Source organism: Plasmodium cynomolgi, chromosome 8 (genome assembly GCF_000321355.1).
Source record: "Plasmodium cynomolgi strain B DNA, chromosome 8, whole genome shotgun sequence".
In the NCBI taxonomy this organism is placed as follows: domain Eukaryota; phylum Apicomplexa; class Aconoidasida; order Haemosporida; family Plasmodiidae; genus Plasmodium; species Plasmodium cynomolgi.
The window spans coordinates 721,021-736,220 of record NC_020401.1 but is presented as its reverse complement, the minus strand read 5'-3'; the positions used below and the strand labels follow the sequence as shown (position 1 = coordinate 736,220).

Sequence of the window (15,200 nt, the reverse complement as noted above, 5' to 3'; positions counted from 1 at the left end):
GGAAAAACAAGAAAAACAGGAAAAAGGAGAGAAAACGCGAAAGCGGAAGAGACACTACTTTTCACAATAAAATATTTCCACTTAAACATTTCTCCAAATTGTTATTCTTCCCTTTAGAACGTTTCCCGAAACATTTTGCATTTTTAAAATGCGTGCGTTTTACTTCTCATTTATGCAATACAAATGTGGGCATCCCCATTCGCACGCATGCACAGTACGTGGACCATTAGCATCACATCCCTTCGTGAGCTCATTCCATGTTCATCCGTGCGTGTTTCACATGTGTACGTGTTTACATAACTTCGCTCGCTTGGAAAAAAAAAAAAAAAAAAAAAAAAAACTTCACTGTGCCGCTTCAACACGTTCCATACTTTTCCCTACTCGAAGCTTCACACAAAAAATTGAAGCGGCACAAATGGACTCGGGGAAAGAGAAATTCGCAGGGCGGAACCAGTGAGCTCCTCCAACTTCGCGCTCACATATATGCACGCGCGCTGCTGTGCAAGCATACATGCATGCTTTATTTTCACACTCTTCTTTACATGTCAAGCGCACGTTGGCGGGGAGGCAAAACGAGCAGCGAACAATGTCTAAAATGCCTCCTGCATGCTGCCAGCGCTCATGTATGGCACATGCGCTGCGCGTATGTTGGAGCGCTGGGTACCCTGGCTCGGATGGAAGCGGAGAAGCGGCGGAGCAAAGCGGCAACATAAAACACACACCCAGGGAAGAGTAGTACCACCACCGTCCCTCTATGCGTTTCCCCACATAAACGTCGCACCGCGCGAGAGAGCACATTCATATCCGGAGTGCCTACTTGTACATTTACAAGTCAGTGTCACGCACAGTAAGTCCATTTTTGTCGCCCCAAATGAGCGCCACAACAAAATGAAGGAAATTCCACAAGTATTCTTTGGTGATCATCCATACGTTGAAGGAAAAAAAATCGTAACTGTGATAGCCTTCTTTGCAAATATAGCATAGATTGAACAATCCACAAACACACGCATCAACTTGGAGAAAAAAAAAAGTTGAAATGGTTAGGGATAGGAAAAATAATTCTTCGCAATACGCTCAACGGTGCAATTGCGTTTTTTAAAATTACACATGTTTTGAACTTAACTGAAATGTGAAAAAAAAAACAAAATAAAAAAAAAAAGCCCCATTTCGACTGTGATAATCAAATTTTTAATTTTTCTTCACGTCGGTTTTTCCCCCTCTGTTGTTTTTTCACATGGTAGTATTCTGCGCTTCTTTTCGCTTCACCTGTGGTCGATGCCCAAACTGCCACAAACACAACAGGACATCGTTTAGGCGTTTACAAAAACATGGATCACGACTTGGTAACAAACGGGTGCGATAACTATGAAGAAATTCTTCACACAAATATAAAAGGTTCATTTTGTTACAGCGTGGTTTTATATATAGGCACTGTGGAATGGCATGTACATATGCGCAAAGGCATGTGATGCTTCCATGCATGGTGGATACCCCACGTTTGCCATTTTTAACGCACGCATGATACAGCCCGTCCTCAGTTTTTCCCGCGCGGAAAAATAGCAAAGCGCTTGGTTTTTACCTTCAAAAAAAGGTGTACATATATATTTTTTTTTTTTCCTTTTCCTCCCCGTCCAAATGATCCACTAGACATTGAACAGCAAGTGCTCCGACTGAAAAGCGCCGCACCCTCGGACGATAATGTAGTGGCAGAAGTTAACAAGCTCTGCGACAGAAGCATGCATTTGAAGGATTCGCTGTCCAATGTGTACTTCCAGTTCCTTAAGCACAGTTCGGTCGTGATACACGAAAAGGTGTGTTAAAAACGACACCTTTTGCTAATGCACACGAACGATTCGCTTTTACAACAACCCCATTTTGTGCGTCTCTCCTCCATTTTCTCCAGAAACTGAAAGAACTCATAAAAGAAATCGAGTCCTTAAAACATACGCTCATTCAAAATAAAAACAGAGAACAGTTCCAAGTTCTCAATGGCAAATTCGATGACAGTTTTCTCCTTCCCGAGGATGACTCCGCCGAGAATGAAGAAGAAAGCAAAGAACTGAACGACGACTGGGTTGACTTAAACCAGCACAAGCTATCCTTCCAGGATGTTCACAATGAAAGGTGCACCCCAAAAAGTGTTTCCATAGTTACCCCGCTAACCAAAGCGGCTTAAAAAAAAAAAAAAAAAATTGTGAGCCCCCTTTATTCGATACTTATTTCCCCAACTGTGAGAGCAGGATAGTGAGAGGCCTCGGAGAAACCGAATGTTCAAGCCTACTTCTGGATAACCTAGTACAAAGAAAAAAAAAGGCAAATAAAACAACGCACCGTGAAGTAGTCTTTCACCCTGCAGTTAATCCAACAACGTTTATTTTTACCTGAACAGGTCAACTGCGAAGTTGTAATACTTGATGTGCTAAGTTCGGTGTTAATACGGAGAATTAAAAGCTGCACCATTTGGTAAGCCCCAAGGGGATCTCTTAAACGGATTTGATTTGTGTTTCCCCAGATGAGCGCCTTCCATAATGTACCCTCCAAATTTTTTTTTTTTCCCGCTCCACTCGCTGTTTACACTTTCGCGTTATTCAGGGTGGCGGCGGTGGAGTCATCCCTTTTAATATATGGCTGTGTGGACTGCAATATATTAACGAATTCGAAGCAAGTTAGGAAAATAAACACACAAATTTGTATACGTATGCGTAGAGGCATATATACACGTGCGCACTTCTTCAAAATATGTTTCCTTTTAGGAGCACTTCTCTCGCGCACACACTGCGCACACATATGATCTAACCCACGTTTGCTTTTTTCCACCCCCCCTTTTACAGATAAGAATACATGACAGCAGTGAAACGAACTTCTACATTAACTCAGTGAGTTCCCCCATCATAGAGAAGTACACAAAGAAGATTATCCAAAAGCGCTAATAAGGCATCGTTAAATATGTCGTGTGTATGCGTTTGTGATTTTTTTTTTACCTTGCCTGTTCATATTTTTTTTTTTTTTCTTTTCTTCCTTACCACTTTTAGCTCGAAACAGCTAGCTTTTTTCCCGTACATTTTGAATTACGATGGCTTGTCAGAATTATTAAAAAAAATTAACATAAGCAGAGATTCGGCCCAATGGATGGAAGTTTTAGATTTTAACTGGCAAAACACACAGGTGTTTAAAGCAAAAAGGGAGTGTATTTCCTAGTTAATAAAAAAAACGCTTCTTAAAAGAAAAAGCGAAAAAAAAAAAAAAAAAAACAATAACATAGCATAACACACCTACTATTTCCCTTTTAATGAAACAAACACTTTAGGAAAAGTCTCCCAACTTTCGCGTATCAGAAGAAGCGCAGGTGTATTACATAAAAATAGGGAAAAAGGATCTCACGAAAAGTGACCAAGAAGGTGCAACAAGTGGCCTATACTTTGTAGAAAATTTCCCCGAATTTTTAAAAAAAGTAGATTAAAAAGGAAATGTGTTCCAGGGAGTATCGCTACTGTGTGTCACGATTGCAAACGTGAAAAAGAGGAAGAGGAAGGGAAAGTACCTTCTCTACACTTTTCCAACGAGGAGTTATTTTTTTTAAGTATACCTTTTGTGAATCTGCCTCTCACGGTGTAATAACGACCAACGAATTAGGCATAATGAAAAGAAGAAAAGAAGGAAAGAAAACAAAATCGGTTTAAGTGAGCCGAATGCACATGTGCGTTACGCATCTAGCTTAGGAACGGTTAAATTGCACCTTTTGACTAATTTTATTTTATTTTAATTTTTTTTTTTTTTTTCGCTGGTGGTATGCATGCATATATATACATACGCACAGCACAGCATCGCATGGCGTGTAGGCCCTCCTTTTTTACCCCTGTAAACTACTCACAAATGGGTGAACAGTTTAGCTGAAATTTTTTCTTCCTTCAGTATCCTAAATGTGAAATATAGTACGATAATGTGCTTACGAGTTTGTGGCAGCCATTTAATGACAACATAAACAAACCAGGTGGAGGCGCAGCCCCCCACCCTCTGCTTCTGCCGCGGTGTTGTGTTCATATATTATTTGAACCATTAGGGTAAATTTTATGCACCCCAAAACGCGGGACCATGAGTCACCACATTTTTTAAAAAAATCCATTCGCGTCAGATGAGAGATGCTGCGTGTCAAGCATAAAGCGCCAAAAAAAAAAAAATAATATAATAAAAATGAACAAACTTGGAACAAAAAATGAAATATTTCAAAATGAAGCATAAAACATGAAACAAAAAAAAATAAAATGAAAAAAAAAATAACGTCAATCGCAATTTTACTACTCGCAACAAAAAAACAACAACAACACTCTGGATTTTTTCCCCTTTTTCTTTTAAAATTTTTTCGCGCATTACTAGTTCAGCTCCTCACCAATTGTGTATACGAAAACGAAACCGCGCTTCTCATCGTTTCATCGATTTGCTTGGCTGACTCACCGCTTTACCAAGTGAACAACATCCCCGTGTATTCTCGATTGGAGGTGTATCCCCCGTGACGTCGTCCCAAACGTTGCATACATCACACGGGAGATACAAAACAAATAGGCATATAACGGGAAAAAAAAAAAAAAAAAAAAAAAAAACTTAAAAACTTGAAAATTAAAACTTCAGCTCAGTGTGAACCCCGTGCAAAATGCTATCTACACTCCGCGGAAAAGTTATTAACAATGGCGGCAGCACGAACAAATGTGTTTCGATTTTAAACGCTGTTCAGAGAAGGAACATATCGAAGGACATACGGTTTGGTAGCGATGCCAGGACGGCCATGCTCACAGGTAAGAAATGCGTCATGCGGAAAGGAGCGCGCAGCATGCTGAGCTGGTTGATTTTTGCCCCGTATGGGAATGGGCGCGCGTCGATACGCATGCGTGTGTATGTGCACACGTGTGTATGTGTATACGTGTGCACGTTTATACGTGTGTGCACTTAACTTTCCCATTTCGTGGAGTCCCCACATCACCACGTTTGCGCCTAACCACTTCTTCACCTTGCCGCCTCCTCCCCTCCCCCCCCAGGATGCAACAAGCTGGCCGACGCCGTGAGTGTGACGCTGGGGCCCAAGGGGCGCAACGTGATCATCGAGCAGTCCTTCGGGTCGCCCAAAATCACCAAGGACGGAGTGACCGTGGCGAAGAGCATCGAGTTCAACAACAAGCTGGCGAACCTCGGGGCGCAAATGGTAAAGCAAGTCGCAGCAAATACGAATGATAAGGCAGGAGATGGAACAACAACGGCTACCATCCTAGCCAGGTCCATATTTCAACAAGGATGCAAAGCTGTAGACTCAGGAATGAACCCAATGGATTTACTAAGAGGAATAAACAAGGGAGTAGAACGGGTTCTGGAATACCTAAATTCAATAAAAAAAGATGTAACCACAACTGAAGAAATATTTAACGTAGCTAGCATTTCAGCCAACGGTGATAAAAACATAGGCCAACTGATAGCAGATACCATGAAGAGAGTCGGAAAGGAAGGAACCATAACTGTTACGGAGGGAAAAACGTTACAACATGAACTCGAAATAGTGGAAGGAATCAAATTCGACAGAGGTTATATTTCTCCATATTTTATTAACAATAGTAAAGATCAAAAAGTAGAATTAGATAAACCATATATCCTCATACATGAAAAAAAAATTTCGAGTGTTAAATCCTTGCTACCCATTTTGGAACATGTCTTACAAAACCAATCCTCTTTGTTAGTAATTGCAGAGGATGTGGATAGTGATGCCCTCGCCACCCTCATAGTGAATAAGCTAAGGTTAGGGTTAAAAATATGTGCTGTGAAAGCACCTGGATTTGGGGAACACAGAAAAGCTCTCGTGCATGACATTGCTGTAATGACAGGAGCAAAGGTGGTAACTGAAGAAGCAGGACTGAAATTAGACGACCCAGATGTCGTATCCTATTTAGGAAAAGCCAAGTCAATTAACGTAACGAAGGATAGTACCCTTATCATGGAGGGGGAAGGGAAAAAGGAAGAAATTAATGAAAGATGCGAAAGTATAAGAAATTCTATTAAATTAAATACGTCAGATTATGAGAAAGAAAAATTACAAGAACGACTAGCCAAAATAACTGGTGGAGTTGCTCTTATCAAAGTTGGAGGTATAAGCGAAGTAGAAGTAAACGAAATTAAGGACAGAATACAAGACGCTCTATGTGCAACCAAAGCTGCCGTGGAAGAAGGAATCGTCCCCGGAGGAGGTAGTGCATTATTATTTGCTTCCAAAGAATTAGATTCGGTGCAAACGGATAACTACGATCAAAGAGTAGGTGTTAATATTATCAAAGATGCCTGTAAGGCACCCATCAAACAAATTGCAGAGAATGCTGGACATGAAGGATCTGTAGTTGCTGGAAATATTTTAAAAGAAAAAAATTGTAACATCGGATTTAACGCCCAGGAAGGCAAGTATGTAAATATGATTGAGTCGGGTATTATCGATCCCACCAAGGTTGTCAAGACAGCCATTTCCGACGCAGCTTCTATTGCTTCACTTATGACCACCACCGAGGTGGCCATTGTCGATTTTAAGGACGCCAAGGCGGACGAGACCAACTCGCACATGAACTCGGTAAATTCGATGGGCGATATGGGAGGCATTTACTGAAGGGGTGGAGAGGATCCACCCTCAATAGAAGGCGCACAGGTATCCCCTAAGTGGTGCGTGTACCCCGCGAGGGGGCCTCTCCACGTCTTCCACAAGTGGGATAACCCAGCGGGATAACCAAGCGGGACAACCAAGGGGGATAACCCAGCGGGACAACCAAGCGGGGGCCAAACCTGTGTGTTGACGCCCCTGCCCCAAGTGTGATGCGTACCCATAATGACGGGCGAACGGGTAAGGCGAAAAGCGGTGCATACTGCTCTCCCCCCTTTGCATGCTCAGCTGCACGAATTGTCCGAATGAACCATTCGACCAAGGAAAAAAAACAGGACACGACATTCTGTAACGGCGGAAGTGTAAACACACCTACTGGAGACCCATTTTTTGTCGTGTTTCCCGCTGTGCACACCTTTCGCCAGTAACACTTCAGAAAAGGGCACCATCTTTCGTTTTTTATTTTAACACATCTGCATAGTTATGTAAAAAAAAAAAAAATTTTTTTTTTTTTTTCGTCTAAAAGGATGTTTCTTATTCTTACGGCTAGCTCAAGTTACTTTTAAACAAGTGCCCCATTTATTAAATTTTTTTCTTTTTTTTTATTTTCCCAATTTTTGCACTTCCCCTTTTTTAACCTCGCGCATGTAGTTATTATGTACCCTCCAAACTTTTCCGTGTTGTCATTCTTAACTTCATGGCCCATTTTGACGCTTCTCCGAGGGCTTGGCGCACATCGTCGCGGTGCTTCCTATGTGGTAAAGCGAAAAGGGTTAGCTCTAAAGCATATTAGCCTTTTCTGAGTTGCAAAGATATGATCTGCAAAGCTATGATTTGCATTACCGTTTGGAGGTCCATTTCGTAGGACCGTGCGAAACTTCGAAAAAGCCCCTTTTTGAGCATTCCTCCAAGAGAGTCACCCCCCGCATTGTACACAGTTGGGCCCATTTAGGAAGCGCTTTCCCCGTTGACTGACACATACGCGGAATATGTGAAATGGAAAGCAGCTGCGAGCAGCGTCGAACTGTGATAACTGCTGTGGGGCACCCCGCGTGAGCCAAACGTAACTTTGAATGAGGAAGCGCCATTTCGTTTGCTATCGTAGGCGAAATGTTCAAGCGGAACCCGCCACGTTGAAGCAGCAGTGCCATTGGCAAAACGACTGTGTGGAAAGGGCATACACGCATCTATGTGTATGATGCCTCGCAAATGCCCCCATGGGAACGTAAATAAATGCGCTTGATTTGGAAAAAAAAAAAAGTGAAAAAGTGAAAAAGGAATGCAGCTCTAGTTGGTGGTATTCCCCCCTAACCCATAAGAGCACCACATCCGAAGGTAAGCTCCCAGTCATCCTCACCGGAACACACAAACGTGAAGGACCATTTTGCCTACGAAATGAACGTTAAAAAATGTTCCACCCTTTTTTCATACCTGCTAAGAGAAAAAGGGCAAATGCCCATTTACGCCTTTCACCCGGTGAGTAATAATTTGCAAAGAATTTACAAAGTACGTTGTAGGAGGCTCCATTCCTTTTGCGAGTTGGGCACCAGCGAACAGAACAGGAGAGGAGAGGGCGGGATTTGCCAAGTCGATAAGAAAATCCAGCTGACCAGTGTTAAGCTAGCTGACACACTGCATGACTATATAAGTAGTGATGACTCGGATGGGGAGGAATCACCAGAAGGAAAGGCAGAAGTGTGTCGTTCTCATCAAAGATATGATGGGGGTGAACTTCACAACGGAATGGAAAAGGGAGATGGTCATAAGGATTATCCAGACAATTGCGCCGAGCCAAATTCAAGCCTTAACAGTGGGGGAACCAAATGGGGGTATCCTGGCGCAGGGAAAAACCATATCGATAACGTAGACGAAGAGGAGAAAAAACGCGTTAAGACTATGAGCAATGCCACCAGCAGTTGTACGGTTATGCAGGGGGGACTTTCTGACGAGTTCGGATTCACCACGGGGAAGGGAAAACCGAGTGGTGATATGCAGCATGCGGAGATGAAGTCGTACTTAAATTGGTACATACGAAGGGAACGGGAAGCTGAATGCGGTGCGAGGAGCCACCCCCCTGGAGACTACCCCCCAAGGGACACCCCCCCAAGTGCACTGGACGCAGAACTGAGCAAACTGGAAGTCGCTCTGAGGCCCTCCCAAAACGATGTTAACAGCATAAAAACGTTCCTCGCCTTCCTGCAGAAGGAAATAAATAAGCATTACAAAAATTGCCACGTAACACCCTTTGGGTCTATCATCAACGGCTTCTGGACCCGAAACAGTGACATAGATATATGCATTCAAATCCCGATACTGCTCAGCAGGAAGGACCAAATAACATTCCTAAAAAAAATCTGCCTCATATTGAACAATTTTAATGATGGAATAATTGAGCAGAGATTTTCTGCAAAAGTACCCATCATTCATTTTTATTGTAAAAGTTTAAGACACTCATTTGAACTGTCCTGTGACATTTCCGTAAATAACATCCTTGCAGTGGTGAACTCTAAGTTGATTCAGAAATATGTAAGCATAGATAAAAGACTACAATTAATGGGAATTGCTTTAAAGTATTGGTCGAAAAAAAAAAATATAAATGACAAGATCGAAAGGATTTTTATCGTCATTTTCTTTAATTTTAATGATAATTCACTTTTTACAATATGTGACGGAGCCCAGAATTCTTACCTCCCTTCAAGACATCTCTTTCAAGAGAAATGAAAAACCGTTTTATGTCATGGGTGTTGATTGTAAATTTTGCCAGGATGAAAATGTCATTCGAGAGGAGCTGCGCAGAATTAATAACTACAACGATGTCTATGTAGATACGTCAACCTTGCTCATTGAGTTCTTCAAATTTTTTGGACACAAATACAAAAGTGGCATAATTGCTATACGAGACATAAACGATTATTACCAGAACTTCCAAGCCGTAAAAAGTTACGAATCCTACTTCCTTTTCGTGGACAACCCTTTTGAAGTAGGCAAAAATGTGGCCAACGTCCTGCCCCAGAACTACAAAACTATTGTCAACGAAATGAAGCGCGCCTATAAAATCTTGAAAAATAACGGCTCCTGGAGGGACGTGTGCAGGGCGGACCACGTTTTGGTGTAGCGCTTGGGGATCTTCGTGTGTCCATGTGCATCTGTTTTATTTTGCTACGTTGCAAATTTGCTACTTTGTTATTTTGTAATTTTGCGATTTTATTTTATTTTATTTTTTTTTTTCACCTGTCTGTTCATGCAAAAATTGCATTAAACGAAAAAAGAGGCGCAAAATGGCTATCTGTGGAGAATAGCGCACGGAAAAAAAAAAAAGTTAGCTAGGTAGCAGCAGCCAACTCTCTAACTAGCCAACTAGTTAAACGGCTAGCTTTTAAATCCCCCCCCCAGGGCTTCCCAAAACGGGGAGACACCCGTCGTAACTTTCATATATAACACCCCTCTTCGTTGTCACTTCGACGAAAAATGCAAATTGCTGGAAAATGCGCGCACAGGGACTGGCTGCCCAGCACATGCCGCCAATATGCGAATGTGTCAAATGAGCTAATGTTGCGGCGTGCATGATAGCTATCGCCCGCTTTCCCACTAAACCGCATGAACGGTGCAGGTAAAAATTGAAAAAAAAAAAAAGTCAGTCATCGAGAATAATAACCTCGCTACCTTTATTCACGCTGTCCAATTCTTGCGTCTTGTGAAAAAAATCGGACTGAAAAAAACCTTCCGTCAAATCGATCAATTCGTTGCCATTTTTTTTGTTTATGGCATCGCAGCGTTGATCTGTTTCGCCAAAATTTTCGCCGCTCCTCAGCCCAGCAAAGTTCTTTCCCACTGGGTCTTTCACCTCAAAATGTGTACGTTCTACATTTTGCAGCGCCTCACCCATTTGGTTTTCACGACTCGGTGAATGCGTTTTTGTGAACCGGTTGCCCATCATCCATTGTTCGCTCCGTCCCTTTGCAAGCGCTGTTAAACCGTTTTTCTTTTCCAAATCATTTATATTCATGGGATAATGAGCCATGTGCCCAAAGTTGCCATATTGACTGCTAAACTGGCTGGTATCTCCTTCGTTTCTATTGCTTCCATGTTTGAGGTGGTCACTCCAGTCTCCTCCTACAGCTTCATTTAATCTTTGATAACCTGTGTCTTTCAGTTCGTTGCTGACACGTTTGTACTTCGTTTCTTTTGACCAATAAATGGGCCCCTCCTTCCTATCGTTATATTCGCTCAACCTTGGATAATCCTCACCAGAGTTTTTCGCATAATTGTCATCACAGTTTGTGTGGTATTGCCGATCGTTATCCTCATTGCAGAAGTAGGTTCTCTCTTTTTCGAAGCCGTTCCTGTTCTGCATTGTGTGCATAGTGGTGGTGCGTTCACTTGGGTAACTCTCCCTGTAGTTACCATCACTCATGTTAAAATTTTCCCCGTCAACCTTTTCCAAACTGTGAAGGTGGCTCCACTTACCGTTTCGGTTGTAATGTCCATTCTGGTTGCTATCCCCCCCCTGTGTATGTTCCGTTTCTACAATGTGCGCATTAGTACGCCCTTCCCATGTATATTCCCCTTTGCTATGGGGATATTCTTTGCCAAGTGCATCAAGGCTGTGCTGATTAATCCTGTTACATATGTTGGACTTACTTCTGTCCTCCACGTTGGGATGATTTACCCTTTTGACGTACGCATTGTTAAATTGGAAATCATTTTTTGCCGTGTCTTCTACGTAGTAGAATTTCCTGGGGGAGTCATCATTCTGGTTTTCCCTGTACTGGATTTTTTGGTGCATCCCAATTTTGTCCTCATATGTGTAATTTGTTGGGCCATCCGCTAAATTGATAATACTAGGGTTTTCTCTCCTTTTTATGGCGACTTGGTAATTTTGGTTGTCCTCCCCATGGAAGAAGGAGTTCCCCATAGTGGATGCCTCTTCATCCAGCTGGTCATCCTCCAAAGGGTCACCATCCGTTTCTGACTCTTTGCATCCCTTAAATAAAATAGCCACCTGACTTTTCTTTAACAATAAAGTCCCACGTTGAATGGCGGGTTTATTATACAAAATAATTTTGGGATACCTATAAGTACTCTTTTCTAGATAATTAAAATTTTCGTTGTACTCCTTCTCATAGGCATAAATAAAATTATTCCCATCGAAAAGTAAAAAGCGAAAAATTCTTCTTCTTTTGGAATTTCCCTTGTTGGGCAGGTAATTTTTATCCATTTTATTTGTTGTCTTTATTTTATCATTTTTTTCGTTTTTCTTCTTCAATTTGTCAAATCGACTGATCTTGCTACCATCAGGGGGATCATCATATGGCGAGTCCCCACAGTCCTCCGAACCATTGGGGGAGTCCTGCACTTCGTCATCTTCCCCCCCGTGGGTCTCATCAAACTTGTCCAGCCGCTCTCCCACATTGACATAATCGACAATTTCAAAAATGTGTAATCCATCCAATTGTTGGAGCTCTTTCCAGTGACTGAACCCTTTTGGTAAGCATCCCCTCTGTCCGGAATAAGTGAGCGGATTTATGATGAAGTGTTCGTACAGTTCTTTGTCAGTGGCATCCCTTTCACACCCTGTGTGTGTTTTGTATTTATTTAAAAAGTTGTGGTAATTTATTTTTATAACATTCTTTTCGATTAATTTTTTCATTATTATGGTGATTCATTTTTTCTTTTTTCCCCCCAAAAGTAATTTCATCTGAGAGTGTCATACGTGGTCATTAGCCCCAAATCATTTGCACAACTTAGGTGCTATTGTGACATTATGTGTGTCATTTGGGGTTGGAGGATGCGGCAGAGCGGGTGAAAAGAACAAAAAAAAAATAAATAAATAAATAAACATGGGTAAACAGAGGGTAGAAATGCCAACTTGAAATTGTTCACTCTGCTCGGCTATGTTGTGCTTTCCTTTTTCTTCGCTTTGCTTCCCCATTTTTTTTTTTTTTTTTTTTTTCCTAACACCCTATATATCTGCACATTTATGCCATCCCCGTCGGGCAGATTAATTACACGTATTCTACCATCCCCAAGGTGGCTTGCTGCCCCGGCGCCTACCCGTTAGCACGTTTTTCCAAAAAAATGTTTTCCCCCCTTTTATTTGCTATATGCTAGTTTGCCAAGCAAAATGGCAAAAAGAGGAAAAAAAAAAAAAAAAAAATTCACGCACACACCATCCTTGAATCATTTTTTTTTACGAAGCCACATCATCATTCTGCTTGGTTAAATTAACACCATTTGGGACAGCACAAAAATGACTGTCTCTTTTTTTCCCATGTGGTATTTCCCAAACAGGGGGACACAAATCACCAGCGCCAAATTCCATCCTCAGACGGGTCGCAGCAAACATACGAAGCAAATTTGCTCAGACGAAATGCGGCACCGGTTTAACGGCGAAGGGTGATACGTAAAAACGCTTGAGCGTGAAGGAAAAAAACACGTTTCGGATTACCCACCGGACAACGCACAACAATTGCACAGTTGCACCCCTCCTCGTCAGCGTACTCCTCGAAATGGTTGCCGCAAATGGGCTAAAAAAAAAAAAGGGAGCCACGATAAGGCCGCTTAGGAGAAACAAAACGGGTTACATTTTGGTGAAAATTTTTGACAAAATGGGAAGGCATAAAAAAAAAAAAAAAAAAAAAAAAAAATACCTATGAATAAGCACAAACATGTGGATACACCCAAAGCGTCAGGGGGCGGGAAAAAAAAGGAGGGAAACGAAACCCTCCGGTGCGCTACTTTACACCTCGTACAAATCATCCCTCGTGTCGAATCCCAAACTCGGCGAGTCCGTCAGCCGCTTGGTCAAAATTTCGACGCCCTTGTCGGTAATTAACAAAGTGTGCTCAAACTGGGCAGATAATTTCCCATCAGACGTGGCACTGGTCCACTTGTCAGGCCACAAGACATCACAGTAGTGTCCCTGATTTATCATCGGCTCAATGGTGAACACATGACCAGCCTTCATAATTCCAACGGCTTTATTTTTTTTAAAATGAGGAATAGTAGGATTGGAATGAAATAATTTCCCAACTCCATGACCCGAGTAAGTACGTACCACAGAAAAACCCTTTTTGGAAACATAGGAATCTATGATATTCCCAATATTTTTATATAACATCCCTGGTTTGCATTTTTTTATCGATTCCATTAGGGAAAAGTAGCATGTCTGTACAAGTTCCTTAGCCTCCTTTGACACCTGATCCACATCACCAACAAAAAACGTTTCATTCAAATCTGCATGCACTCCTTTTAAAAAGACACTGATATCGATATTGATTATGTCCCCATTTTGTAATGGTCTCAAGTCAGGAATTCCATGACATACAATTTCGTTTACAGATGTGCAACACGATTTGGGGAATTTATAATAATTTAAAGTTGAAGGATAAGCATTATGCTCTATAATAAATTTGTGAACTTTTTTGTCAATCTCATCAGTAGTTACTCCTGGTGCTACTAACGAATGGGCATAGTCCAATGTTTTCCTTCCCAAAATACATGCCTCCCTTATTTTTTCAATTTCGTCTTGGCTATTCACATATATATCGCTTTTCCTTTTATACTTTAACTCCGATTCGGGGATGGATGTGAATGCATAATCTGGCCTTTCTATATGTGCCGGCACGGCATTGATTTCTGTTATTGGCCAAGGTCTCAAATTCCCCGTAAATACAAAATTGACGAAATTTTTCAAATGCCTGTCATAAATCCAATATTTTCTGTTCGTTGGATCAAAATGTTCAGGTGATAATTTTTTTTTTATGATTTCCATTAACTTTTTTTTTTCTTCCTCTTCGTTATTGACCCTTTGGATATGATGATTTCCTTTTTCCTCTTTCTCCTTTTTTTCCCACTTTTCATGTACTTTTTCCACATGTTCTTTCCACGAATTTTTGAAACATTCCTGTGTGCAAAAATAGCTGTAAATTTTTTTTTTCAAGCATATTGGGCAGCTCAATTTTTTGGCTAGCTCTTTCCCACACCCATTGCATATGTCTTCGTTTTCTGCATTCTGTTTGATATTGACCTGGTTGTGGTCATCCCCTCGGTCTTCATCGTCTCTGTCCTCCACCTCGCACTCGCGTTTCTCATGTACCATGTTGCGCACGCGCTTGTAGGGAGCCAAATAAGTTACACCTTTTGCGTGCCAAAAAAGTCACACCTTTTTCGAGCGCCAAATAAGTCACACCTTTTGCGTGCCAAAAAAGTCACACCTTTTGCGTGCCAAATAAGTTACACCCTTTGGGCTCCCACCCAACATGTGTGGATATGTGCCGCGCCGATTTACGCTCCACGCTCATTCGTTCTTGCGCACATGCGTCTATGTGCATATATACATATGTGCCTCGCTAGGTATGTATTACGTGCACGATTCTTTCCCCCTTCGCGCACTGCTGCTTTTTTTTTCTAATTCGTTCTGCAGCGGGTGGAGCTATTGTGCATCACCCCTTGGGCCAATTCCACTTATTATTATTTTATTATTGTTTTTTTTTTTTTTTTCCCCAAGTCAGGCATCCACATTCGCGGGCAGCTGCGCGTTGGTTTGCGCGTCGCTTCCAGGTGAACATCCACTCTT

The 15,200-nt window shown here is 41.8% G+C and overlaps 6 protein-coding genes across 6 annotated transcripts in view; 3 read left to right on the top strand and 3 right to left on the bottom strand.

Annotated features, from left to right (window-relative positions):
- Positions 1 to 141, bottom strand: part of PCYB_082560 (ribonucleotide reductase small subunit) — a gene marked incomplete at its 5' end in the record, with an annotated part of 1,972 nt that extends 1,831 nt beyond the window's left edge. The window contains one exon of the mRNA XM_004221994.1: positions 88 to 141. Coding sequence (XP_004222042.1) covers positions 88 to 141 — 54 coding nt within the window. The remainder of the gene's footprint in view (positions 1 to 87) is intronic.
- Positions 142 to 1,148: 1,007 nt separating this feature from the next.
- On the top strand, positions 1,149 to 3,460 carry PCYB_082550 (tubulin binding cofactor c; the record flags this gene model as incomplete). Its single annotated transcript, XM_004221993.1, has 9 exons — positions 1,149 to 1,395; positions 1,648 to 1,811; positions 1,904 to 2,124; positions 2,241 to 2,295; positions 2,390 to 2,463; positions 2,593 to 2,665; positions 2,832 to 2,899; positions 3,033 to 3,165; positions 3,308 to 3,460. Exons 1-9 carry the CDS (start codon positions 1,329 to 1,331, stop codon positions 3,458 to 3,460), a joined length of 1,008 nt encoding a protein of 335 aa, XP_004222041.1. The 5' UTR covers positions 1,149 to 1,328.
- Positions 3,461 to 4,641: 1,181 nt separating this feature from the next.
- PCYB_082540 (heat shock protein 60) lies at positions 4,642 to 7,172 on the top strand (the record flags this gene model as incomplete). The annotated part of the gene is made up of 3 exons (XM_004221992.1): positions 4,642 to 4,790; positions 5,031 to 6,475; positions 7,149 to 7,172. Exons 1-3 carry the CDS (start codon positions 4,649 to 4,651, stop codon positions 7,170 to 7,172), a joined length of 1,611 nt encoding a protein of 536 aa, XP_004222040.1. The 5' UTR covers positions 4,642 to 4,648.
- Positions 7,173 to 8,365: 1,193 nt separating this feature from the next.
- Positions 8,366 to 9,737, top strand: PCYB_082530 (hypothetical protein; the record flags this gene model as incomplete). Its single annotated transcript, XM_004221991.1, has 2 exons — positions 8,366 to 9,287; positions 9,322 to 9,737. The coding sequence occupies 2 exons, from the start codon at positions 8,366 to 8,368 to the stop codon at positions 9,735 to 9,737; spliced, it is 1,338 nt and encodes a 445-aa protein (XP_004222039.1).
- Positions 9,738 to 10,256: 519 nt separating this feature from the next.
- Positions 10,257 to 12,272, bottom strand: PCYB_082520 (hypothetical protein; the record flags this gene model as incomplete). Its single annotated transcript, XM_004221990.1, has 2 exons — positions 10,257 to 10,970; positions 11,058 to 12,272. 2 exons carry the CDS (start codon positions 12,270 to 12,272, stop codon positions 10,257 to 10,259), a joined length of 1,929 nt encoding a protein of 642 aa, XP_004222038.1.
- A 711-nt stretch (positions 12,273 to 12,983) lies between these two features.
- Positions 12,984 to 14,723, bottom strand: PCYB_082510 (methionine aminopeptidase; the record flags this gene model as incomplete). Its single annotated transcript, XM_004221989.1, has 3 exons — positions 12,984 to 13,034; positions 13,075 to 13,149; positions 13,368 to 14,723. The coding sequence occupies 3 exons, from the start codon at positions 14,721 to 14,723 to the stop codon at positions 12,984 to 12,986; spliced, it is 1,482 nt and encodes a 493-aa protein (XP_004222037.1).
- Positions 14,724 to 15,200: the final 477 nt, after the last annotated feature.